This window comes from Harpegnathos saltator, unplaced genomic scaffold (assembly GCF_003227715.2).
Source record: "Harpegnathos saltator strain DR-91 unplaced genomic scaffold, Hsal_v8.6 scaffold791, whole genome shotgun sequence".
NCBI classification, from domain to species: domain Eukaryota; kingdom Metazoa; phylum Arthropoda; class Insecta; order Hymenoptera; family Formicidae; genus Harpegnathos; species Harpegnathos saltator.
In genome coordinates, this window is record NW_020230639.1 from 66,289 (window position 1) to 92,625 (window position 26,337).

Here is a 26,337-nt window from a genome sequence, read left to right on the forward strand (position 1 = left end):
AGAGAGAGAGAGAGAGAGAGAGAGAGAGAGAGAGAGAGAGAAGGCCACGTACGACGCGTGAACACACGTGGAGACACGTCGGGCTGGCTTTTCGCCGAGTATTCCGTTCCTCTCGCGTCTTTTCGCGAAAAACTGCTCGTTTCCTTTGTATACGTTTACCCTCTCGAGCCTCCTTCCCTTATCCACCACCTCCCCCCCGAAACAGCAGTGTTACTTTCAGTCCGCTGTTTAACGACGAAGGCAGTCTGCTCACACGTGAAACTCAACATGTGAAGCTCAACGAGCGACGGCAAGTATCGAGCAGCGAGAACGATTCGCTGCGAAAAAATCGCAGTCGTCGCCTCTCGGCAGGTGGACTCAACGCAAATCCGAGCTCTTTTTTACGAGTACCGTAGCGAAATTTCAAGAGGAAATTGATCTTCGATCGACGACGGGGTAGCGTGATTCGCAGTAGACCGTCAGAGTCGGTCGTTCGCGATTTCTCTTCCCGCATTGTGCGCTTTTCGCGTTTCCCTTCGACGGCTGACAGACGGCTTAATCACGAGACCGCAAGCGATCGAGGCTCGAACTGATCCGCATCCGTGTGGAGAATTTTTCTTCTCTTTTCTTCCTTCATTTCGAGCCAGAAGAGTCGTTGCCGGCGCTTCGTTCCGCTGATCGAAGAATCGAGGCGAACTTCTCCCGAGAGGCGATCGATGATTGAAAAGTGCCGTCGCATCAGCGAGTCCTCTCTTGTCACGCGACGATAACGACCATGGTGATGACGATGACGACGATGACGACGAAGCAATACGGGTGTGCTCGCACTCATGCGCGACAGGGCGAAGCTCTCCCGGCGAGGCGGCGCATCGCGCGATCGCGAGGCGAACTAATGAGAGGCTGGCGCGCAAAGGGCTGATGTGTTCATTTCGAGTGATATTACGCTTCGTTTGCGACGCGACACGACACGACGAGGAAATCGAAGACAAGGCGATGTCAAACGCGAGTAAACGCGATCTACCTCTCCTCATCTTCCTCCGCCGTATCCCGAATACGCTGACGGAAAGAGACTAAGGGGCAAGATCTTTCGTTATCAGGCGCGGCCATTGGCGCAATTAAACGTATATATTATATACGTACTGAAGGCTCTCCTCGGTATTTGGATGTCCGCGACTGGATGAGATGTATGAAATCGGGTCCGGCCTGGAAACTGAAAACCGCGTCGTTCGGATTCGAGTCCAGGCGATCTGCATCCAAAACTGAATTCGGATTTCCGAATTTGAGTCTAAAGCAGCTTAGAAAAGAAAGGAGAGGTGAATCAGAAAACGAGATTATTCAAAGTAATGATTATTATCGAAATACATAAATACACAGAGACACAACCGTTTCAGACTAATTCTTGTTTAGTTCCCAGTAGAGATGTGCGAATCAAGAATTTTTATGTCGAATCGAATGTCATTTTTTAAATTCGAATTCGAATCGAATCGTTGAAAAACGTTAAATAACATGATTATTAAACATGTAAATAATGATGAAAGATTTTAATATGGGAGGGAATATTGATATTGTAATATCATCTTAAAGTAAAATATGTATATTTAAATATTTAAAGTAATTTACATTTAAGTTATTAATTATAAGTTAAGTTAATTACAAGTTAAGGGTTCAAACATACAGGCCCAGCTTTGGCCTGTTTTGTAGCTGATGCACACAAACGATAATATATTTGATTCCTATTCGAATTATTCGAATTCGAATAGTTCGCACATCTCTAGTTCCCAGCGTTTACTCGACCGGCGTCGATTAAGCCTAGCTTTCGTAGTTTGCATTGTTTGTCTGTCGGGTCGCGTAAAATTGCAAATGCATTATATTCTGTAAGAGAATTCGCAGAATCTACAGAATCAAACAGAAAGACAGCGCGCACTACGTTATGTCGATGTATTTAGCGTTTAAGTCTTAACCTGAGAATTTAAGCTTCATTCAAACAAAGACGGGTTCAATTCGGGTTAAGACGAAGACGTTGCTAGAAACGAGAATAAGTCATGAAATTGTTAAGAAATATCGATCTGCTTGACATTTTTGAGAAGGATCCAGATCGCCGCGAATTTACGCTCCGGATCCGAATTCGATGCTTCGACCGTTGGAGTATTACGGAAAATTCCTATTCTTCCGGGTAACCGTAATTTGTTACGTTTATCCGCCATCCGAATGATAATCGGCAACCCGGATAGTGTCAAGTTTGAATACGGATACCTAAGCCCTTCACATATACCTCCCCGAACGATATGAAGTCCGGCCCGAAGCGTCGTTCGACGAGTGTCGCGCGTACCGTAATTATTATTATTATTATTATTATTATTATTATTATTACTACTACTACTACTACTACTACTAGTATTATTGTTATTATTATTATTATTATTATTACGCCGCCGTGTGTATACGGCAGCGGCGCGGACTCCTCCTAAATTCTCTTCGCACAAATACAAACAACCGACGAGCAAACAAACAAGTAACGACGTAGTGTAACTTACGACGGACCATATCAATGAATCATATCAGTAATGAAAGAAAAACGAAGAAGAAGAAAAAGAAGACGAAAGAGGAAAGAGAGAGAGGAGTATATATCTCGTCGCTCGGACGCGAGTCTGAGGCGAGAGGCGGCGAGTTTTTGACATGCTTTTAAATGCAACGAGCTCTCCTGTGTACAAAGGGTCGCCGATTGCGAGCAGTCGTTTCTACTGACTTACGTTCTACTCGTCGAGAAAAATTCGTACTTCGTGCAGGCGAAACGGCCGAGAGAATAAGAGAGAAAGAGCGACCGAGGCAGGAGGAGAGAAAAGCGCGATGCAGCCTGAGAGAAGAATGTGTAGGCTCGCAAAACGAGCCTACTCAAGCCCGATATCGAGAGTGTTAATTAACTAGCCGTGTGTTGTGTCCGCGCGGGGTCCATATTCTGATTTTAGAATCACCCTCATGGAAACGCGTCAGAATTCGAGTGATCTTCGGGCCAACTTTTCGGTGCTTCGCGATTCCTCGCAGCAGAGATTACTTCGATTACTCTAAATACTCTTGTTGTCGTTAATGCCATTGAGCAAAGTAAACCGGAGAACAAGACAATCCCCACCCGAGTGTCTAACAATGTAAAGTCGATTTGTTTCGTCGCGTTGGGAAAAGAAAGTTGGCCCGCCCGCAACATCGATTTCTCATCGATCGAGTGCGAATTTCTCCCGGACGCGTTTTGTCCTCGGACAAGAATCACTCCCACTTTCGAGTCGGAAGAGGGTTTGCGAAAGCCGGAGTGAAACTTATGCCTTGTATTTCGAGTAGAAGCCATTTTCGTTCGACGTACGAAAAATCTCGAGGCTGAACCTTGCGCTTTCAACCTCGGTTGTCCGCGGTAACACAAAGTGTCGGCGACTAGCTCGATTGTCTCGCTCACGGGAGAGAAAGATAGATAGATAGAGAGAGAGAGAGAGAGAGAGAGAGAGAGAGGGGGAGAGAAGGAATGATATATCGCGTAGATATAAATATCCAAAGACTCTCCGAAGTACGAGTTTGCCCCGACGGGCGTTTGCTTAGGCTTAAGCTTGCCGTAAGTGATGATTTGAGTCGAGGCGACTTCTCTTGAACCCGTGTGTCTCCGTTGACTGCGCGACGAAACGAAACACAACGCTTTACGAGAATACAATTGCTTCCCGCGAAACCCGATGTAAAATAGAGAGACGTGCGATAATAAAGAGGGAGGCTAGGAGGCGCGCGCGAGCGAGGCAGAGAGGAAGGCCGCGTGCAAAACGAGTCTCGATGCCGATTAAGTAAGGATTATACTCGGCGAAGCCTCTTGAACTCGGAGACGCTGATCTGAAAAAGACGGCCGTGCGATCGAAATATTAATTAACTCCACGGTGTCTCTCTCTCAATCTAATCGCTATCTCTCGGTTTATTATTTAAAGTAAGTAAGTTCGGCGGTAATCGATTGCGCAATTTTTCGCAACGTTACAGACACAAGAGAGGAGTGAGATCGAGAAAGAGAAGGAGAAAGAGAGAAGGAGAAGCAGGAGGGAGAGGGAGGTAGTGACAGATTCTCCTCATCCCGAGTCTCACTCACCCAGCGAGTCAACTTCGCGATCATCGTCGTAGTAGTTTTTAACGTGAAAAATTAAGAAAATGTAAAACGCAAGTTTATTGAGAGTCAGCCTCTCGTCGAGCATTTATACGTTTGAGAAATGTCGAGAATCGCAAGCGCGATCCGCGAGAGAGGATCGAGAGAGATGCTCCGGATTCGTTTCGCGTTAAATTCGAAGCCGTTCGAATTTAATAGCCCACTTCTCTCGGGGCTATCTTCATGAGAGAGAGAAAGAGAGAGAGAGAGAGAGAGACATTTATGTGTCTTACATTTGTTCCTCGAATTTCTCCCGATCGATTTCGCGACGCCATCGCGAGGCCATATCAGGGTGTCCGAGAGTTCGAGAGGTTTCCAGCTGTCAAGCTGGCACTCGGCGCTCGGCTCGGTACGGCAGGTTCTTTTACGCTTGAAGAGAACAACGCACGCGCGAACGCGCAGGACACGAAGTAGGAAGGAATGTGATCGCGCGTTCCCATTCTCTGTTACACCTACGCTAATTACACACACGTCCCACTATTGCGCGAGAGAGTGCATGTAGAATGGCGAGCAAAAGGGTGTCTAATTATCTATTTAAAGTAAGCGACCAATATGCTGGAAAATAAATAGGCTTGTTATCGCGACGAATTTGCTCATTCATTATCAAGCGAAGGGAGAAAAATCGTTAACCAGCTACGAATCTGTACTCGTACGAGAAGTAATTGCGAATTAAACGATTCTTGATTCTTGAGGCAACGTTTTCCCTCTCGTCTTTCTGTCACTACGACCTTGCCCACGTCCACTTCTCCTCCACGTCGCCTCCGGATGCAGGTAGAAGGAGAGAAAAATGAAGGATGGAAAACAGGGAGTTTTCGCGACGCGAGTGAATAATATAAATGAAAGCAAACGGCGATATTGAACGGTGTCTTTTCTGGAGATTTGTCTCTTATACATTGTGCCATCCGCGCTGCGTGAATTCGTCTGAAGTGAAGCGAATTATTATCGTTTTAACGAACTACCCGGGAAACTCTTTTGTATTTCCTTTTCTTAAACTCGCCACGACTTTGTAACCGGCAATCTCCATATCTTCATCGGCGCGCATGGATTTATAAGAGTTTGAAGAAACAAAATCTCCGATTCCGCTTGAAGAGATTTATTCTCCTAAAAAGCTTGCTCTCTCTCTCGAAATAAGTCCTCACAGTGGATTCCTCTCGTCACGTGGATCAGACTCGGTCGAAAATGCACCGAGGGGGCTAACCGCAATTCCTCGCAATGTTTCTTCGTAACATTATTGAGGTTTTCGGGAGCTCCTAGAACCTAGCTTTCGCTCTTACCTTTTCGAACACCACGAGGAGAGCGTTCACTTCGCTCGTTACCCGGACACGATCCGTCGGCGACTCGACTCCTTCGACTCGCGCGTGTGTCGCGCTTTTTCACCATCCCCTTTGCGGCGGGGGTGTAACACACGGAAATAAGACGAAATCACAGCTTACGGCCGGGTGTCACGATCGACTACGTCGAGATCTCGCCCCTTGATGCCGAGAGAGAGAGAGAGAGATAGAGAGAGAGAGAGAGAGAGAGAGAGAGAGAGAGAGAGAGAGAGAGAGAGAGAGAGACTCTCTCGGTAGGAGTGGCGGCAGGAGCAAACAAGACAGAACCAATCGCCGAGGAAGGGTGGTCCAGCCGGTGTTTGTCTTCTCGACCCTCCGCCGGGATGCCGCGGAATCGCGCGCACGGGAACCTGACGACGCGTACATCGGTCGCGGCCAATCGAACCGACCGGATCGCCACGAGAGTACGGAAGAAACGAAATCTCGAGACGAGATTATATAGCACAGAGGCGGCTCGCGCGCAGTTCCGAATCAACAATCGCGTGAGGAGCTTTAAACCGCGGAAAATCGCGCATCACCACGCCGCCCCGACATTCTCCCCGGCTTTCGGCAGTTGTTAAGCCCGGCCGAACCTTCGCGCGCTTCTCCTTCCACCCCTTCGAGAGAGGGCTCCGAGTCAGTCGGCGTTGGCGATCCTCTCGCTTCCTTTGAGACGACCGATGGATAATTAATTCCTCTCGTATCGGACTCGCTCGGTAGATAATCATTTATGCGTCTAAACATGTGACGGTATCATGTTGAACGGCTTCATCTCTGGCCTCTGTTAACGAGCAAATGATGTAACAACGATCATTGGTCGATATTACGAATTTCTTCACGCGACTCGGACCTCACTTCGCGCGATATCAGCCCGCCGAGATATCGCGTATCTCGGGGAAAATAATTTCGAGGGGGTCGAGCGTGTGGATTAATCGCGATGCGAGTGTTGGCGCGCACTCGTCGATTATCTCGGTAAGAAAGTGAGAAGGTACATAAATGACATAATCGACGAGACCTGCATGCGTCCCGTCGTCGTTCGTACACACGATTCCACAAACGAGGTGCTGGAACCATGTGGACGAGCGAGTAGAGACGCAGCGGAGGATCAGGCCGGGGCCGCTATGCTTCGCGGCAAGAGCAAGAACAGGTCGGAGAACAACGAGGACAACGAGGCGGAGGGTAAACAGAGAAGACCGAAATGCGCCCGCTGCAGGAACCATGGCCTGATCTCATGGCTGAGGGGCCACAAGCGGGAGTGTCGTTACAGGGAATGCCTGTGCCCCAAGTGCTCCCTGATCGCCGAACGGCAGAGGGTGATGGCAGCGCAAGTAAGTCTCACCGCGCGACGCATCCGTCTTATTTATTAACCCTTTGCACTCGTCCGTCCGTGCCAGCACAGCTGGCATGAAGGGTTGTTTCGGCAACTCGGAATGCCAGCTGTGCTGGCACGACAAAAGATTTAAAAACAGAGTCAATAAATTTATGTATAGATAGATGGTAAATCTTGTAATGTTTCCTTCTCTCAGCTAAAAAGCAATCGTAAATTTTTTATGATAAATTATATCTACAATTATCGAGGTTGTGGTGGGAAGAAATGTGGAAATATTTCTCTCGACTGCCAAGGGGTAACGCGTCTGCTTTTCCGCTTTTATTTGGAGCGCTACGCTTTGGAGTGCATGTGGTTGTTTAAAGCAAACTTGACCTTTTTTTTATGTGGATGCAGAAACACTGTCACCGCCACTTGTCATTGATGACGAACATGTTAAGGTGAATGTCTCCATTGACGACGATTGACTGTTTTATTTATGTGTACTAAATTGCTTTGTTCACGCGTTATTTATTTACGCCGTAATTCGAATCCTGATATTTTAGAAAATCACGGAAATGTGAAAGTCACAAACGGACCCACGATTTATCTTTCGAAATGAGATAACAGAAATAGCAATTATTTAGGGTGACGCATTTATTTGTGCTACAAGGGAACACCGCCGATGTTTTTCGGTCATCGCGGAGACGTGAAGATCAGAGTAGGACTTGTTTTTCAAATAAAATAACAAATGCAAATTTTCAAGATGACTTCTCCCCTAATGAAAGCTCCCCTGTAATATTTCCTCCGCTGACGAGAGAGAAATTTACGAGTACGCAATACTCTTGCTTTGATCCGCTAATTTTCACGTCTCTATACATTCTGCCGCTGAATCGAAAATAATCTCGCCGTGAGATTCAAGCAATTTTATTCTATAAAACGTGCCACTTCCGTCGTCTTGGGAGAATCCCCGCGCTTGCGCTCAGCACAGAAACGCGCGTGACAGAAACGATGATGACTCGGAATGGCTAATCCGAGGCGAGCATTATTCGTGAATGTAAATGTCACGACACTCCGTCCTCCGCCCGTGATGTCATTAATTTAGCACGCGAATGTTGTCTTTGCGCTTTGAGCGGCATGAGAAAAATGCGAAGGAAAAATGTCAATTCGCTGCACGCGCAATCGAGCGCGACTAACGCGCCTGCGATATTTTATCTTGCACGATTCACCCTCGATATTTAAAGGGACGCCCGATCGCCGAAGCTCGTTATCGTTGCCGCGCGTCCTTTAATGAGAGAAAAAGCGCGCATCTCTCTCTCTCTCTCTCTCTCTCTCTCCGGAAAATAAGAATTCCAAGCGCCTCTACAATTGCAATTTTTCCGCATCTATTTCGAGACGGCGATTACGCGTCGGGATCAAATTGCGCGGAGACCGAGGGAGAACACTTGGTTACTCGCGAGGAAGATATAACAATCTTGCGCTTCGCTGTTTTTTAATCGTAAATTTTCACACGTGATGCCCGGGAAGAATTTTGTAGGAAAAATTGTACGTAAAATTTTGCGAGATCGCGAGATACATATTTCGACGCTTTGTTTAAATTTAATTGTTATCCTGTATCTTATCTTATTTTATCGTACCCATTTTGTCCCTTTCGTTCATTACTTATTCTATTTGACTTTTACTCTATATTTACTCCATTTTACTCCATTTCGTTCTACAATATTATTTTACAATACTATTTTACCCCTCTGTTTCCCAAGTGCTATTTATATAACGGGGGATTGTGAAGAGTTTACTTGTTAAAAAATGTATCATGTCCCTCAGCGAGGTAAACTATATTGGCTGTATCTATTTTTGCATTGCTCAGAAGCGTGATAAAATGGAAGAGAGAGATTTCGTGTAAAATAAGCTACATAATATCCATCCTCGCCGTATACACAAGATAGGAGAAGAGGATTTTCCAAGCAATTCTGAATCACAACGTGAGAATTTCTTCTCACGTCCTACGCCACGAATCTCTGTCACTTCACCTCGTTCTCTCTACGATCGTCAAACCATTTATTTCCACGTGGTATCACGCGGAGCGTGTGCTCCATATAATTCCCGTAACTTCTGGAATTTCAACAAATATCCGCACGTGTGCGCTATGCCAGCTTGTTTCAATTCCGCTCTGTCGAGCTCCGAATTACAATTGCGTTCGTATAAACAGCCAGACAGAGTCATCGTCGATATCTTGTATTCGGAGCCGGAGCGATACGATCGCCGTATGCATAGCGCAACTCCACGATACGGCCACTCGGCCCTTGTCCGAGGGGACGAGCGACAGCAGGGGCGGTAAATTAAATCCATTAACGCTCGGTATAGCGTTTCGTTTCTGTTTGCATAGGCATTATGATACTCGATACTCTGTTTGCAGCGAGACTTTCGATCCGGTAAGCGCGACGCGTTAACGCTCGCGCGCGCGCGTCACCTACCTATCCCTGTAACTGTTCGAACGAAAATAATCGAGAAAAGGTGAGGAAGGGAGGGGGAGAGAGAGAGAGAGAGACTCGCGTGGTTAAATAATGCACGCTCGAAATCATCCATAGCAATAATTGTCAATGTGACCGCAAGCAACTGCGATTCTCCGCGAGAGCCCGACTCGTGGATGCGAGCTCCGCAATTCGAAGTGATAAACGCGAGACACGATATTACTCGGCAAATATTATCGGGATTACGAGCGAGTCGCGGTGCGTCAAACGTGTCGCGTGTAAATATCCCCACGAAAAATCCTCGCTGCGATGTCAAGTGTTTCACAATTGAAATATCGACTTTTACCGGTGCTTTTTCGGTATGTATCAAAAGAGGTAAGATTAATTTTGTACCCCGTTGTGATACGACTGACGAGTTTTCGAGGGGAAAATTTCGTGATGGAAGTGTTAATTTTTACGTAATATTATCTGTGCGCAATTAATAATAGTATTAACTACAGTGCAGTGTTAATGTAATTGCTATATGTTGCTGAGGAACAGCCGCGATAGACTCGACGATTCACACATTTTTTCGTAATTAAAATATAACTTTTTACGCAGCGTTATCAACGCTAAATTAAGAGTAACATTAATTGTACGGTGTTGATGTAATGAATATGTTCGAAACGGACGAGGAAGACTCGACGAACTATATATGAACTTTCTCGCATATATGAACTGCTTCTTCATCATTGGTGATTTCTTCCCGGGCACAAATCGGACTTTAATTTCGAAAATGAAAAATTCAGTGTCAAATCCAGTTTGCCTGGTTATCAGCGATAAAGTAGTGATCACCGCAGAGTTTTCAACCATTTTAAGGACAAAGTCACAAAACACTATTTCTGCAGACCTCAAGGAGAAGGAGGAGACTCGACTCGGGATTTTAACGGGGGGCTATTTTCCACGAAATTTCTTTGTTACAGAGAATTCTACATTTCTCGACAAGAGACTCTCTTCCTCTCTCCTTCTCTTCCTTTCTGTAGCAAATGCTACTGCAACAAGTAACAAGAAATGCATACATACACACACACACACACACACACACACACACACACACACATACACACATGTACACACGTGGCGATATATTGACCCGCGTGAAATCGGATAGTTACTCACTTTCGGGCGCGGTGATCGAATGCGATCGTAGCTGACGGGATAAAGAAGCGCAGCGGCCACTGTGTGAGATCTCTCTCTCTCTCTCTCTCTCGGCAGCAACAACGTGAAAAGATTATCGCGGGTGGTCCAGAGCTTGGAATAACACGCCGCGCGGCAAATGCGTCCATACATAAGCGACGGATCCATTTATAAGTCGAGCGCAGTCACGATCCATCACGATCCGATTGCCGCGCTATGTACAAAGGATACTCGATGTGCGCGACGTATGTTCCGCTGATATTAATTATAGCAGCCCGAGGGAGGGAAACCCATCGCGATATCGATCTCGCGCGCGCGTGCACGTCCGACTGAATTTCTGCGTCCGTTTTAATTTCCGCGATTTTTCGCCCCGCTCCCCCTTCTCTTCCTAGCTTGCTGCCGGAAATGTAAATTAGTCTCCTTGTTCTCCTTGTTCTCCTCGCTCTTTTCGTTTATTTTCGTCTATTTTCGCTTCTCTCTCTCGTACATTTCGCAATTCGTACTTGCTCGGCGACGAATCGATCGAATTCCCTTCTCTTCGGCGAGGTTGCCCTGAAGAGACAACAGGCGGCCGAGGACGCGATCGCCCTTAAAATGGCGAAGGTAGCGACCGGTCAGAAGCTCGATCGGCTTCCACCGGGCAAGATCTTTGGTATGTCTGTGACGGAGCCGAAATCCGCGGTGAATCAGGACGACGACGCGATCCTCAGTGCGACGAAGAAGCACGACGGCACCACCTGCGTGGAGGACTCGAAGGATCCGCCGCGCCCGTCCGCCGTCGACAGCGCGTTATCAGCTCGCCTGCAGAATTGTACCGTACGTATATCCGGAGGACATGCATTGTTCCGAAAGATCAAAGTCTAGAAATTCGGACGAACGTAGGGGAGTCGTTACAATTCCTGTTGTTCTTCTGTTTCGCGCGGAGTAATAAAAGTGGCGACTACATTACCGTTGCTCAAGAAATGGGTGGTGACCGTTATTCGTGAAAAAGATAACGTTTGATAAAAAGTAAACCTTGACCGATGTAAACTAATCGACATGAGACAATGAGACGAGATCCAGTCATTTTTACCCGAATTGTTATCAACTACATCAGCACCGTAAGGAAAACTCCTGGGGCCCTATTCTTCAACTACTTGCGTATACGTAAGTGGCAAGTTTCGACTAATCGCAGTGGAAAATCCCTAGAACCGTATTCTTGACAGTCGCAAGTGAGACGTATACGCAAATTATCATTCGCAACGCAACGAATGCGTAATACCATCCGTTTCTCCCGAAACGTATGCGATACGTTATGCAAAGTACAGAAAGTGGAGTACAAGAGTACACATAGAAGCGCACTGTTATTAAGAAGAAGAATAATTCAACGCTAAGATGGCTAAAAGACAGTGGAAAATAATAGCTGACTTTACATATCCGTAAGAGAAATAATAAATACGAAATTTAGGAGAAAATAGCATATAAATTTCACTGCATTTTAATTATAGAGTAAAATTGTGTAGCAATAATGGATTTAGACGATATAATAGTCAACATACCGGTTATAAAATCACAAACGCGTTAGAACATGCTGAAATAATGGAAGTACCAAGAAGATTTCTCCACATTAGTTCCATATCAGTTCCATATTTTCCACTTTGTTCTGCTGAGCGCAGCCAATTAAAGTTCGTCGTATCGTATTTTTGGTCGATATTCGCAGACAGCACATCTATATTTTCCAATGTTGTCAAACGTAATTAAACGCAACGGAAAGCGTATACGTTTCTTATAGTTGCGAATACTACACAATTAAGTTCAAGAATACCGTGTCAGAAACGTATGCGCATTTTTTACTGTATTCGCGACGTGCGCATACGTAAAGTTGCGTAGATAGATTCAAGAATAGGGCCCCCGGTTTCTCACCATCTTCTCCTTGCATCCCCAGGAGAACTTGGAGACCCGCTCGCGGCCTAGAAGCTTCCTCTTCGACGTGCCCGCCAACAAGCTGGAAGGCTCGAAGGAGGCCACCTCAGTGTCACAAACCTCGGTGGAGACCCTGGCCCGTCTCTTCCCGAACACCAAGTTGTCGGTCCTGCAGCTGGTGCTGCAGCGTTGCGGGCAGGACTTGCTGAAGGCGATCGAGTACTTCGCGAGCGACAGCCTGGGCATCGAGCCGATGTCGTCGAGCGGCCGCGCCTCAGCCTTTCGACCCCCGCGACCCCCGCATACGATCGTCGACAACGTCGTCGTCGGTGAGCAGCAGCAGCAGCAGCAGCAGCAGTCGCAACCGGTCACGGGCACGATGCTGGCCCCGATCTACACCAGCCTGTCCAGGAACGTCTACGGGGACGCCGGTTATTGCTTGTTGAACATCGTGCCCGAGCAGTTCGCCAAGTAATTACCTATTGTTGTCTCATTATTGTCCCCGTCATTCTCGGAAAATTCACTTCAGCGCGTCGCTCCGACGCTACAATGCAGCTAGGGAACTCTCTTCCCACGGACTTCCCACGGTTCGCTGCAAGGTCAAGGGTTGTTATTTTTATACGCGTAAGCGTGTGATTGGATTGACGCTCTTTTGACACGCGTTTCTTGCGTGTTCAGTGTCACGTTCATTGTCATGTTAATCCTTTCACTGTTAGTGGGAAGTATATACTTGCCACTTTTCCTTGATTCAATTTTGCGTTGTAAATCACGTAATTTGGAGGAACTGGATTTGGAGGATTTGAGTTTTCCAGATAACTGAATAGTTGTTCAACATGCTCCAATAGGTTTCTATACTCACTTACTCACTTGTGATTATTTATAACAAATCAAAGTTGAAAAAAAATGCTTTTTTTAGGGGAAGATCGATTCCTCGGAGAGTATTGAATGTATAGAGGTTTGAAATTTTCACCAAATATTTTTCTGATGTACAAAAACATAAATATTTTTCAGTATTTTTTTGCAGGTTATATATATTTTTTTTATAAACAAATATTTCTACAAAAACGGCCGAAATTTGATTTTTTTGCACTTTTTAGCTCTATTTTCCTGGTTTTTTCATTCTGTATCTCCATCTTACCTCCATACTGTCAATATTATTTTACTCAAAAATTAATGTTCAATCTCTAGTAAGCATAAATATGTAGTATTGAACATTTTTCCACATAAATTTTTTCCAGCTCGATCGAGTTCCATCGTCTAGAATCACATGTTCTTATTACGACCTGCTCATTATTTAATAATAATTGAAGTTTTCATTAATTTTGTACATCATGATCGCCATATTGAGTCCGTCATTTTGAATTTTACAAATCTGACTTTAGATTCGTAATCAGCGACCCAACAAACGTAGGACTACCAAATATTTTAATAATTTTCTCAAGGGAAGTTAATTCAGCAGTGAAAGGGTTAAAACTCTTCATACTGGGTGCTCGCCGCGCTCGGCTATATTGGCTAAAAACGTCAGGGGCGAAAAATGAACATTTTCGTGTGCCGTTTCCGAATAAAGAGAAATTTCCAAAAAAAAAAAAAAAAAAAAAAAAAACCATACAAAGCTAAACTAAACTCTGTTGCAACACCCTCGACACCGGAACGTGTTATCGAAGTATTTATACGGTAATTTTGAAATGAAACATGAAACACGCTTATATACGAAGTATAAAATATTCTATTATAATTTTATATAAGTATAATACAGGTAGTACGTATGTATGTACATATATTACATATCTCTTATACAATATATATATGACATATTACACATATCTTATGTCGCATTTCCTCAGCGTCGTCGCGGCTGACAGCACCGGTAGCGGCCTGCCGATCGCGAAGACCGCATCCGACCAGGACACTCTGGCACTCAGCAACTTCCGCTACAGCAATTACTTCAGCCCCGGTGTGCAGCAGCAGCTGAGGGAACACGTGTGCGCCCAAGTGGCTGATCGCCTGTCGGCTCGAACCAGCATACTGCATCACCTACCGCCCATGTTGCCGGGCATTCCTTGCGTACAACCCAATTGCGCGCAGTGCAACTACAAATTCTCGTGAACGTACTCTTGGACGAGTTTCTTTTCAGACGTGTACGCTGGTCTGAACTTTACGCGCCATACACGTAACAAAAGAGACACATTCATTACGCTGAGAACTGAATAACAACCGAGAAAGCCGAACCCTTGCACCGCGATCATCTGCTTTCTCATGTTGAGGAACGACGTGCACACACACACACACATACACACACACACATACACACACACACACATACACACAAACGTGTCTAAGCTTTCAAGAAAGCCTCGGTGTCAGAACGGGTTTTAATATATCCACACTGAGCTGCAATAAAGCCTGAATTAGTGAAAGCTTTGAGGGTCCTGTTTCCTTCCGCTGCGGCCATCTTGACTTACGACATTAGAAGCGAGAAGATATAGTAACCGATATATTCACACACAGTATCATGTAAAATTATAAAGAAACACACAGAATCACGAGAAAAGATTAAAAAGTTAAAAAGTAGTAGCAGGTTGCACATGTCATGTTATTTTATTGATAATTTATTCGATTGTTAGAGGTAAAAGGAAAGTGTTCGGACTACCTTATAAATCTGTTCGATCAACTACAAGTGTTATCTTATGAATATATATATATATATATATATCTTTTCATTTCAACGTATTTTGCAAATACTTTTAACGAGTATTCGCTCGCTTCTAACGTCGTCAATCGGAAATTGCGCGACGAGGAGCTTTTTTCTGAACTTGGTTAAAGTCCTGAATCTTTTCTGGGCGAAAACTCGCTAGTCCCCATCGCTGCTCATCCCCATCGTGTCTGGAATCGACTTGATATATCAAACTGTCGAAATGTTAGATCAGCTAAAAATGATCAACAATGATGATCTATGCACATGAAGAGACTATGCGAACGATTAGAAAGACCAACGACCTTTCGCCTGATGAATGTTAAGGCATCGTTAAAGCTCAGTACAGCTATATATTGTTAAAACGCTTCCCTTGTGTCGCTTTCTATCGACTTCTACCGGAAGTAGAAACGGCGTTATTCAATTCTCCGCGTGACGAAATGCGGTCGCGATAATTGAAGAGAAACGCGCGGCTTTCTCTCTTCGTCTCCACTCGAGGAAAACGGGATCGCGGTAGATACGAGGGGCAAAATCCGTCGTATTTGTCGAAGTAATAGGGCGACGGTAATCTAGTTAGAAATATTCGATCCGCCGTATAAACAACGCTCGGCCGGTCAGTCCCGCACCCCGCTCGAAGCCGCCGCGAGCGATTTACTTTGGCTTTGGTTTTAGGAGGAGAGAAAACACGACGGTCCATCGCGCCGCATCGCGACGCGTTCTCGATTCTCCGGCTTCATCCCTCTCCCCTTTTTCTCTTTCACTCCTCGTGTTCTTCTTCCCTCGGGAAAGGATTCACGGCGTCGTGTCTCGAATTACAAAGCACGCTCGGAGAAACTTAACACCGCTATCGACCGTCGAAATGTAATCCCCGTTTGCTCAGTCGCTCTATCGCTCGGAGAATTGCTTCAGGAGACTCTTCATCAATGCATTCGGGGACTACGACTTCGTAGGCTTACGTTCGACTTGCTTAAACCTATGAAAATATCAACGAATCAAATTATCGGAATCGAGACGATCGCATTCGACAGTGTGTCGCCCGTCACGAATCTCTTCTGACCTCGCGCGGATTTCCCTATGTAGTTTTTCTTCAACTTCCCTAACGCGCGTACTCTTCCTCTCGTCTCTATGCGCGTCGAGCTGAACGCTAAAGTCTCTACTATACATCATGCTGTAATTGGCGAGTGTGAGTCGCAAAGTAATTACTCACGGCATTTTTTTCCTCGCTTGCCGCAAAACGTCGCACAGTTGATCCCGTTGACGTGGATAAGCGTGGACTCAGGTTGTGTTTGCTCCGGGATAGAATGCCCGCACAACGCCCATGTGTGTGTGTGTGTGTCTCGATGTTTTTATTAATTATTCGATAACAGGCACATCAGTTCGCACTAAATGTAATCGCTGCTGCGAGACTTTATCGTCCTTCAGAGCACGCGCTGAATCACAAATGGATGATGAATCTCATGATGAAAACGACGGCGCATTGGGGCCGGTTTGTGAACAGTAAACGAACCGAGAGAGATTCTCACTACTAAATTCATTATAACCTACAAAATTTATTACAATTAAAAAATCGTGGTCTCCTCTCCACGTTTCGGCGGTTAAGTGGTCGAGCGTCGCCGAAAGTAGCGTGTTTGTGTTAATCGAGATGTACGTGGTGTGAAGAGATACGCTCTTGGTGCGTATTCGTACTTACATCGTAATTATACATACATTATATATATATAGATATATACATACACAAATGTTACATCTTTCTCTGTCTTAATTTTATATACAGTTCTCTCTCTCTCTCTCTCTCTCTCTGTCTTTCGTACTTAAGAAAATATTTAAAAAACGCCCATAACATTCGCAAAATTGAATAGCGTTTAAAAACGAAGATGCGGCTTATTCTTGATCATATGCCTGTAAAAATAGAGTTTACGTCATTAAAACAGCGTGAAACGTAGCTAAACGAAATAGCGCTGGCTGGGTTCAAAGGAAAGAACTTAGTGAGCGTTTTGCGTCATGTTGTCAGCAGTTTAATGACTGTTGCGAGATTTTTGGCTGAGCGACACTACCGGTTTGTTTCTCCACCGTGTTTATCAAGCGTTCGCCATTTTTCTCCAGCGTGTTTCCGATACGCGACAAAACGCGAAGTGCCGCTCAGCGAGAAATTAGCAACGCAGCACATACCAGGTTGCTCACCAAGTTGCTTGCTTCTGCTAAACGTAGCCAACTGCGCGCAAAACAACGAAATACAGAGACGAATAGTGATCAAAAAGCGAGAAACGAGACACAGCTAACTTGAACATCTTCAGAAATAATCAGGATTAGGTCAAGGAGTGTAGGTGTGTACACGTAGTAATGAGAACATTATACAGCGATCAGGCACTTACTTGTCGAGATGTTCCCAGAATATCATTAAGGCCGCCCTGTCCAAGTGCCTCTTTGTCCGACTCAATTCGATTACTGTGACCGCCCAACGTGCTACGTTTGCGTCCAATCTCATCTCGTCATACTTCAAATGAAAGGCGCATACTGCGAAAAAAAAGAGGATAATAACAATAACGCATACATACATTGGAAAATGTAATACAATAACAGATCGCGGGATATGAGTGCGACACCGAAATACTTTAGAATTATATTTTTTTTATTCCAAGAGCTTACGAGTGTGTGACTGAATGTAATCGTAATAAAACGTCTAGTCCAACCAATTTAACGTAGAGCATCATTCAAAACGCCGCGGAAGAAAGAATAAGACTGGTTTATATATCACGCATGAATAATCGGTGGTCATACATTGTCTACGGAAAAAATGAAAATCCCACAGTTCGGAAACTGAGACAATTTCTCTCGAAAAGTCGTAACGTTAAAATAATATCCCAAAATACAATTCTTCCGAAATATACAATTGCTTCGGGAAAGAACTCTTATCTCGTATATACATATGTATATCTATCTATTTATAGTGATATCTACTTGGTTACACTGTGCGTTACGTTTTGTATTCGAGAGCTGTGCGAGCTACACAAGCTCGACAATATTTCGACAAAATTGTATTTCGAAAGATTACTTCGGTATTCGGATTCTCGGCAGGTCTGGATAACTAATTAATCAGTTAAAAGTTCGGTTACACAGTTATTAACTTCTAGTCCAACTTGGTTCATTCTAAACGTATTAATCTTCAATTTAAACGAATCATTTCAGGAACGTTGATTTATTAACTTCTTTCAAATAAATAAAAATAATTCATCAACCTTAAAATCATTGCGGATTCGAAGTTAATTAAACAAGGCTTTATATACATATATATATATATTGCTTCGAATAATTAACTTTTAACCTCAACAAGTTAGAATTCGAGTTTTACTTAACTTTTAATCAAGTTAATTTTCGCTTAAATAATTTTTACCTTTTACCAAGTTATAATTCTGTAAGATCTAAACTTAATTTGATTAAAAGCAGATGTTAAAACTTAACCAAGCCTTCAGTATTATGAATTTTCAGAAAGTTGTCCCACTTTTTAAACTTCGAAGGACAATGCATGTATCATCTATCTCTTTTGCAAGGTACAAAATATTTCTATTAGCACACATATGCGCATCAAGACACACCTACAGAGTGTTGTGGTGATACGTACTTTTTGAAAAGATCTCCACCGGATTACCGTCAAACGGCCAGCCTTTGAATTGCCACGCTGGTCCCATCACGAACACGGCGACCACCCTCTCCCAGTCGGCGTTGGTGAGTTTTTGCGGATTGTCGACTACCCGGTACGGCACGGTCAAGCCGCCCTCTTTACGACGCTGCAGCAGCACCTCGTTCTCGCGCTTGGAGCCTTGGGCACGCTTATCCTCGTTGCTGATGTACTTGAGGTCTTGCAGTATATCCTTGGAGTTGTACATGGTGATGAGCGATGTATTGGCGCTGGGAATGATGATGATTGGGGTTCGGCTTGGTCGTTTATTCTGCGCAGCTTGCTGAGGCGTGAGCTTGGCGGCTGAGGTCGGTAGCAGACCAGAGTTCTGTGTGGTGGACGGATTGCTCGGTGGTTTCCTCACGGCCGGATTCGTGCCTTCAGTCACTGACTTGAGCGTCATGCCGTGATATGTGCCCATAGTGTCGATCTTGAAACCCTCAGTCTCCTCTTTTTGCCGGATGAAACGCTCTTGATCGTAACGATTGTAGACGGCCGGCTGCGGTAACGGGCGCATTGGTGTCGAGCGTGGCGTGACCATCGGCGTGGGCACGGTCGGGCCCTTTTGTCGACCCTCCTCGCGCGCCTTGATGCTCTGCAGAATCGCGAAGATATTTTTCGCGAAGATCTTGCCGCTACTCTGCAATATGGTGGCGCGTGTCCGCCATTGGCGTTCTCGCGACACGATGTCCTTCGTGTCGTCCACATCCATGTCGAGGATCACACGCAGATCTGAACCCATACCGATGTCATCGTTCTCCTTGATGGTGGTGCGCTTCTTGGCCAAACGCTTCGCCTTGATCGCGGCGATCTTCTCCACTGACATCGCTTCCGACAGCGATTTGATGTTGTCAACGGTGACCGATGCTTCCTTCGGTGCATCCAGTCGCGCAGCCAGCTGTTCCTTGACCTTTTGCACATGAGTCTCCTCGAAACGCGGTTTCTTCAATGAACCGCTTTCCAAGCCGTCCTCAGCGGCACGTTTCACCTGCGTCGGGATCTCTAACGGTGCTGATTTGTCTATGGCGGCTGATGTGGCAGTCTCGCCATTGAGATAAGCCAGCAAGTCCTTCCTGTCGGGTCGACGTACCACCGGTATGTTCTCCGCGGCCGCCTGCCGCACATACACTGGATGCGTGAGTTGAACATGCTTGAGCAGGAAAAGGAGGCACTCGAGAGTGTAATATTCCTTGGGTGTTCCTTCTTTGCCAGATCTGAATTAGTAACAGGAGAAAATATATAAACACTTTTTCCTCCTTGAAGGAAGAATAACATATCAGGCTGATGATAAAGATCTGTCATGTTTGTCAAATAAAATAGGAAACGAATTATCTAGTTTTGAAGGATTAATAGTCTTTATACGATAAGAGGAACAACATCAATTCGATATGCTTTTACATTTCTATTGTTCAAGTTTAATTTGAAGTTTCTCATGTGTTGTTTCAGATATAATAACAAATGTGAGATCACTTTGTCAGATCAAATTAAAATATCACAACTTATTACAAATCAAAGTACTACAACTTTATAACATATAATTTCACAAATAATAAAGATATGTATAAATTAGAATGTTCATGAGCGAGAGTAATCCAACATGCTACAAACTGGACATTGTGGGATAATGATTAAAAATTGGATATGTCTCTCTCATTTCAACGGTTCCATAATTGGAAGATTATTTGAAAGGAGAAAAAGTCAGATTGATAAAGAATAACACGAACAAATGTATTATCAAGTAACTATTTTAAGGATAAGAATTGTAAAATGATATTAACATCTTCTATGCCACATGTACCACTAAAGGATTGCACGTTTCATTCCAAACTTTCTATTCACACTGCGTATACAACCATGTGTTTATACACGATATGATAATTAACCTATACAAGTTAGTTACTTTAATCGATTAATGAATTAATGAATGAAATAATGAAATTTTTTTTATGATACATCTGCTTTTACTCCAGATATTAAACAGTCCGAATGGAATGTCGCGCAAAAACGGCTCGACATGCTATGTGTTAAAAATTATATACGTACAGTTACATTTCTAAAAAAAATTTCTAAATCTTTATCTGTCGATTATTAAGTATTAAATGTAATCGTTTATCATATAATCGTTTAAACGCACATGGAGGTCGTCTCTCCTATTTCTCTCTCTCTCTCTCACACACCACTCACACACCACACACACACACACACACACGACTCTCATCTTTTCTCTTTAAAAGAAGGTACCGAACAGATTGCGACCGTAAGAAGCAATCTCGATGATAATTAGTCGAACACTTACCCATAAGTTAAATAATTTGTCTTCACATTCTTGGGCCAGGAAAATTCGCCGAATATAATTTGATTTTCCCGTTCAATTATCTCCTTTTTATTGACATTATACTGCCGCAACAAACTTAACGGATCCGCCATCTTTGCTACTGATCACTACCGATGGAAAATCTGGTGTTCCAGGCTACGTTTCGATATTCAATGCTGTTCACCGCTAATACTGAAAATATATAGTCTATGTTGCATATATTGTAGATTGGTAGTGTTGGCAGTGAATATCGGAATGCAGCCGCAGGCGAATTCACATTGGGCAGAAAAGCAGAAAGCAGAAAGGCAGCGTCCAATCAGAAGTCGCGCTAATAGTCTGTCTCTCTCTTTTTATGTTATGCATTTTCGGAAACTACGGAGTCGTAAAGGCTCGTCTACAATAGCTGTAAGAGTAAGGCTGTAGGGCTGTAACGTAAGCTGTCAGCGAATGAAAATATTTCATTTCGTATCTTGCAACCTTACAGCCTTACTCTTACTAGCTAATGTAGACGAGCCTTAAGAAAACAGACAGAACGCGCGTACCACCGACGAGATACTTCCTTCCTTCAATAGATCCTTCAATAGATTCAATAGGCTTGGGCATGGGTGAAAGTAAGCCCCTACGCCATTCTGGACCGACGAGATACTATAAAGACTGTTACGGGATTTAGCATACTAGATAAAATTTAGCATACTAGAGAAAAATTTAGAATAATTTTTATTTTAAATATATACACACATTGATATTCCTTATCATTGCTCTTTAATTACCTCCGGACCCCTTCGGGCCCCTCAAGTTGATACGAAAATTTATCCAGGGCTATCAGTCTTTATATTAGCTGTGTTCCAAAATTCACAGCCAGTGCTGAAAATACATAGTTTGTGTCACGTGTATTATAGATTTTCAGTGCTGGCAGTGAATATTGGAACACAGTCATTACTTCATCAGTGCACGTATACTTTCTGCAGAGAGAAGAAGGAGAGAGGTCACGGGCCATTTTTAGGCCCAGTTCCACAACTTGCTTTAAACGGAGTTTAAAGCTAAACCGATGGTTAAAAGCGATAGTATATGCGCATATACTATTGCTTTTAACTATCGGTTTAGCTTTAAACTTCGTTTAAAGCAAGTTGTGGAATTGGGCCTTAGCCGAGCCCAGTGGGAGGCGCCCTCTGCACAACCGTGCACATCACTACGATGCCAGAGACTGCGTTTACACAGCTTCTAACTTCGGCTTAGTAACTACCGTAGTTAATGCAGTCTCGAATCCGGTCTTCTTGCGGTTTTACGTGACACGCAACTTGTCCTTGACTTTTAGAAACTTATGCCGCATCTCTTCATAGATTTTATTGCGTCTCAACCTTAACCAAACCAAGCCTAAAAAAACACGGGAAAAACCTAAAGATTTCCCTATTGTCATCCCTATTGTATCATTTGTATCCCATCTCCCGCGCTCCTCTCTTCGAGTTATCGCGCTTCATTCTCAAAACCCTGGACTCTATTCCTGAAATATTTTCACAGCACAGTCCCATGACCATTTTTGGACATAAAATTTAGACTTCTGATGTAACCCTTTGAATCCTATCCTTCCATCCGAGCCAAGGTCCGTAAATAGAGACAGAACGAAGTCAGGCCTTCTCACGGCCACCATTTTGGAGCCAGAGAATCTGTGTAATGTATGTGATACTATGTACGTGTAGTATTATGGTTTAATTGTGTGAGTGGTTAATCAGCTGAGCTACGGTCGCCGCCATTTTCGAGCCAAACCGCGTGAAGTGGATGAGAAGACTTGATTCTCCGTCTCTTTATTTACGGATCTTGATCCGAGCTATCGACTTGAAGTAGACCTCAAAGCTTCTTCAGTTCCAGACACACTCGCGACTTGCACAAATCGAAATCCCCCCTTGGTTCTATTGCGAACATCTCTGTAGTATTCTGTAGTATTTTTTGTAGCGACTTGGTTTTGTGAATAAACTTCTCTCATAAGTATAAATACATCAGCCGCTCATTGGTATTCTCTACTTTCATTACATTGAGAATCCCGCGTAACATAACAGCTGCGCAATTTCTAAAAGAGCATAATACAAATATTAGTACAAAACATAATATTCAACAAAAAATGTATAATTCTATTAATTTATAAACCACATAACAATTTAATTTGCATAAATAATTTGCACTAATATTCGTATTATGCCTTTTTAGAAATTGCGCAGGCGCAAGAAGACAGAGAGAATGCGCCTACACTTCCTGCTCTTTCTCACTTTCGTGACCAACCTTTTTTCTCTGTATCTTATCTAGATGAGTTTCTTACTTCATGGTGTAGATCGTAACCTTTGAATGAAGTAATAAACTGTTAGGATGGTTGATGAATCGACGAAGAAAACTTTGAGTAATATACCTTTGTTACAAACGAAAGCCGGACCTAGAGATAAGGATTTATGGGTGCAAAGATTGAAAGAGGAGTATCAAGCTCTCATTAAGGTAGAATTTTTTTTTCTTAGAGATTATAAATGTCACTTCCATATGGACGTGTGTGACAGATGATCAATTGTGATTGCTTCGATTAAAGTGACTAGATGTAGTTAACAAAAATTAACCAATTACCATGATAAGTTATAAGAAAACGAAAAAGAATTTTAAAATAATTTTAATCGTTTAAATTAATAATTATTAGTATCGAAATGTATTATGATTGTCTTTTATAGTATGTTAAAAACAATAAAGAGGCAGACAATGATTGGTTCAGGCTGGAATCAAACAAGGAAGGCACCAAGTGGTTTGGCAAGTGTTGGTACATCCAAAATTTCTTGAAATATGAATTTGAAGTAGAATTTGATGTAAGTAAAAATTTTCTCAGTTCATTTTATGTAAATAAAAAAAGATTATGTTGATGAGCTATTTATATAATCTTTTACTCACTTAGGTGTGTTAAAATTATAAAGCTATAGAGAAAATTTAATACATAAAAAATTCTCTTAACAATCTTGTTCTTTTCTGATGTTAGATTCCTGTTACATATCCTATGACAGCACCTGAAATTGCTTTACCAGAATTAGACGGTAAAACTGCAAAAATGTACAGAGGTGGCAAGATTTGCCTCACTGATCATTTCAAACCATTATGGGCTCGCAATGTCCCCAAATTTGGCATTGCTCATGCTATGGCTCTTGGTGTAAGTGAAACAAATATATATATTATACAACATATTAATGATTAAACATCTAATTCTTTCTGTTTTCTAGAGGTATCAAAGTATAAATTTATTCAATTAAGATCACAACATTCTCATATATAAGATGTAATAAACCTCAATTAAGAACTTTTTTTAGCTGGGGCCATGGTTAGCAGTTGAGATCCCAGAACTTATAGAAAAAGGTATTGTAGTTCATAAGGATGAAGAGAAGAAATCCTGAATATAATATATATATATAGGAAGCAAACAATTCTTCAGCAGAGTACATTTATGAAAACAGTAAGAAAATATAATTGTTGATAAGTAATAAGTTATTTTTTATGCTTATCATTTAAGAGGATTTACACTACGTTTTATATTTTACACATGATAGAGTATTTACATTCAGCGCGCAATCAATAAAAAGCTATTTATCATCGTCGAGTTTTATTTTTTTGCTGTCCTTGATGATCTTGTCAAGCTTGTACAAGTCCTTGAGCGATACCTCCCCTGTACCTCTTTCAAGGGGTTTTGGTTGAGACAAATCTGATTTCCATCCCAACATGTATATTACCTGAAATGTGGCAGGAACAAACGGAGTATTGTCTTCTTTGGTTTTTCCATAGAGTTCTCGGTATATAGAAGCAGCTGCAATCAGCGTATCTCTTGATAGATGCAAGTTACGATTCTTGGCTGCATTATTCTCAGCCATTCCTGGATAAGTAAAAATTCCTCACATAAAATGTAATTCATCTTCCCCGTGTGTTTTACTTTTTTATATAAAACTAAAACTAACTTCTTATTCACATAAAGACATAAATTATACTATCCTAACACAAATCAGTTTCTATAACAATACATTGTGTTGGTCATCCCTTACCTTTCAAATCCCACATGAGTTCAAACATACTTGGATAACCGATAACTAGCTCATCAGTATCAATAGTTAACATGGTAAAATTTGCTCTCGTTAATAGAGATCCAATATCCCTGATCTCCACGAATGGTGAGATATGTGGTGAGATACCTCCATATCTCTCCAGTTCAGCTAATTGCAAGGAACTTCTATATTATCAGAATGAATGCCAGAAATAATATAAAGATGCCAGCACGAATGCAAGATTCCAAGCGACATTTGATGTAATTTTCAATTAAATTTTTGTTTACCTCAGCTCATAGAGCGTTTCACCACCAAACATAGCTGCCAAGAACACACCGTCATTCTTTAAGCTATTGTTAATATGTCTGAAGCATCCTGGAAGATCATTGACCCAGTGGAGACTCAGACAACTAATCACCATGTCAAAACTGTTGTCCTCAAAGGCAGGATTTTCCTCATCGATGACTTTCTTTGTGACTTTTATATCCTCCATGGTCTCAGCCTGACGTAAGAAGCTTGGACTCATATCACTCAGTACCAGTTCTTCCACTGATTCGCTGAGAATCCGCTTGGACACATGACCACGACCACAGCCCAAGTCCAAGGCTCTCTTGAACCTACGTTTAATGTCAAATATCCTATCGGCCAGTCGATCACCAACCTCATCCTTGATGTAATCGTAAAGTTTGATGTCGGCGTCCCTGGCGGCACGTTCGCGATGTAGCAACTTCGCGTTCCTGTCAAAAACGTTCATCGGACTGTCGGGAGGTAGTGCAGACATCGGCGCGATGTTCAGCACATTGCTAGAATTGTATTTGGACTTTAACAGGTTCGATTGATTGTGTAGCGCATGCAAGTGAGTCCTACTTGCGCGGTTGTATCGCAACAAGAATCGCGAGGTCATCCTTACGCGTGTTCACCGTGAGACCGAGCGTCTTACACCGTCGACGTCGGTTCGATACTTCGTGACACAGCTGGTACTGACTTTATCAATGCCACGTAGAAGCAGAAAACTCTTTATTCTGATAAATATTCGTTCTGAATTTACGCAGCATCAGCATCGCTCTCTCCCTTTTCTGACACTTCTCATGCGATTGGAAGAGAATTGGGGAAAATCCGATTCTAACCTGCGAAAGAGACGATAACAGCATCGATAAGATGCTATTGAAGATTCATCTTCGTATCAAACAAAACTTCCTCATATACGGTTTCGAAGTATTAACAGCGACAACATTCAATGCATATAATATTCTAATGTTTCAGCTGTCGTGTGAGAAACATTTTTGTTAAAACCAAT

The 26,337-nt window shown here is 43.1% G+C and overlaps 4 protein-coding genes across 7 annotated transcripts; 2 read left to right on the forward strand and 2 right to left on the reverse strand.

The window, feature by feature from the left end:
• The first annotated feature begins 1,684 nt into the window (after window positions 1-1,684).
• On the forward strand, window positions 1,685-14,654 carry LOC105189083 (doublesex-Mab related 93B). The gene is made up of 4 exons (XM_019844106.2): window positions 1,685-6,779; window positions 10,951-11,220; window positions 12,329-12,777; window positions 14,151-14,654. Exons 1-4 carry the CDS (start codon window positions 6,471-6,473, stop codon window positions 14,410-14,412), a joined length of 1,290 nt encoding a protein of 429 aa, XP_019699665.2. The 5' UTR covers window positions 1,685-6,470; the 3' UTR covers window positions 14,413-14,654.
• A 15-nt stretch (window positions 14,655-14,669) lies between these two features.
• Window positions 14,670-21,125, reverse strand: hyx (cell division cycle 73 hyrax). The gene is made up of 4 exons (XM_011150946.3): window positions 20,971-21,125; window positions 18,618-19,888; window positions 17,371-17,512; window positions 14,670-16,897 (listed from the first exon to the last, which is right to left on the reverse strand). The coding sequence occupies exons 1-4, from the start codon at window positions 21,099-21,101 to the stop codon at window positions 16,861-16,863; spliced, it is 1,581 nt and encodes a 526-aa protein (XP_011149248.1). The 5' UTR covers window positions 21,102-21,125; the 3' UTR covers window positions 14,670-16,860.
• Window positions 21,126-23,287: 2,162 nt separating this feature from the next.
• Window positions 23,288-24,599, forward strand: Ufc1 (Ubiquitin-fold modifier conjugating enzyme 1). The gene is made up of 4 exons (XM_011150948.3): window positions 23,288-23,469; window positions 23,694-23,825; window positions 23,993-24,160; window positions 24,318-24,599. The coding sequence occupies exons 1-4, from the start codon at window positions 23,347-23,349 to the stop codon at window positions 24,399-24,401; spliced, it is 507 nt and encodes a 168-aa protein (XP_011149250.1). The 5' UTR covers window positions 23,288-23,346; the 3' UTR covers window positions 24,402-24,599.
• LOC105189085 (arginine-hydroxylase NDUFAF5, mitochondrial) lies at window positions 24,436-26,266 on the reverse strand. Of its 4 annotated transcripts, none has more exons than XM_011150951.3 (4): window positions 26,168-26,266; window positions 25,328-25,843; window positions 25,041-25,225; window positions 24,436-24,874 (listed from the first exon to the last, which is right to left on the reverse strand). In XM_011150951.3, the coding sequence occupies exons 2-4, from the start codon at window positions 25,819-25,821 to the stop codon at window positions 24,588-24,590; spliced, it is 966 nt and encodes a 321-aa protein (XP_011149253.1). In that variant the 5' UTR covers window positions 25,822-25,843; window positions 26,168-26,266; the 3' UTR covers window positions 24,436-24,587. The 4 variants fall into 4 exon arrangements, with proteins under 4 accessions (XP_011149253.1, XP_011149252.1, XP_025162400.1 ...); XM_011150950.3 differs by lacking the exon at window positions 26,168-26,266 and adding an exon at window positions 25,951-26,161; XM_025306615.1 differs by lacking the exon at window positions 26,168-26,266 and adding an exon at window positions 25,908-26,161.
• Window positions 26,267-26,337: the final 71 nt, after the last annotated feature.

Coding starts and splice junctions, on each gene's coding strand:
- LOC105189083 (XM_019844106.2), top strand. CDS start 6,471: ATGCGTCCCGTCGTCGTTCGTACACACGATTCCACAAACGAGGTGCTG. Junction 11,221..12,328: donor CTCGCCTGCAGAATTGTACC/GTACGTATATCC, acceptor TTGCATCCCCAG/GAGAACTTGGAGACCCGCTC. Junction 12,778..14,150: donor GTGCCCGAGCAGTTCGCCAA/GTAATTACCTAT, acceptor GCATTTCCTCAG/CGTCGTCGCGGCTGACAGCA.
- hyx (XM_011150946.3), bottom strand. CDS start 21,101: ATGGCGGATCCGTTAAGTTTGTTGCGGCAGTATAATGTCAATAAAAAG. Junction 17,513..18,617: donor GGTGGAGATCTTTTCAAAAA/GTACGTATCACC, acceptor TTTTTTTCGCAG/TATGCGCCTTTCATTTGAAG. Junction 16,898..17,370: donor TTCTGGGAACATCTCGACAA/GTAAGTGCCTGA, acceptor CTATTTTTACAG/GCATATGATCAAGAATAAGC.
- Ufc1 (XM_011150948.3), top strand. CDS start 23,347: ATGGTTGATGAATCGACGAAGAAAACTTTGAGTAATATACCTTTGTTA. Junction 23,826..23,992: donor AATTTGAAGTAGAATTTGAT/GTAAGTAAAAAT, acceptor TTCTGATGTTAG/ATTCCTGTTACATATCCTAT. Junction 24,161..24,317: donor CTCATGCTATGGCTCTTGGT/GTAAGTGAAACA, acceptor AACTTTTTTTAG/CTGGGGCCATGGTTAGCAGT.
- LOC105189085 (XM_011150949.3), bottom strand. CDS start 25,944: ATGACCTCGCGATTCTTGTTGCGATACAACCGCGCAAGTAGGACTCAC. Junction 25,226..25,327: donor GAAACGCTCTATGAGCTGAG/GTAAACAAAAAT, acceptor CTGATAATATAG/AAGTTCCTTGCAATTAGCTG. Junction 24,875..25,040: donor ACTCATGTGGGATTTGAAAG/GTAAGGGATGAC, acceptor TTACTTATCCAG/GAATGGCTGAGAATAATGCA.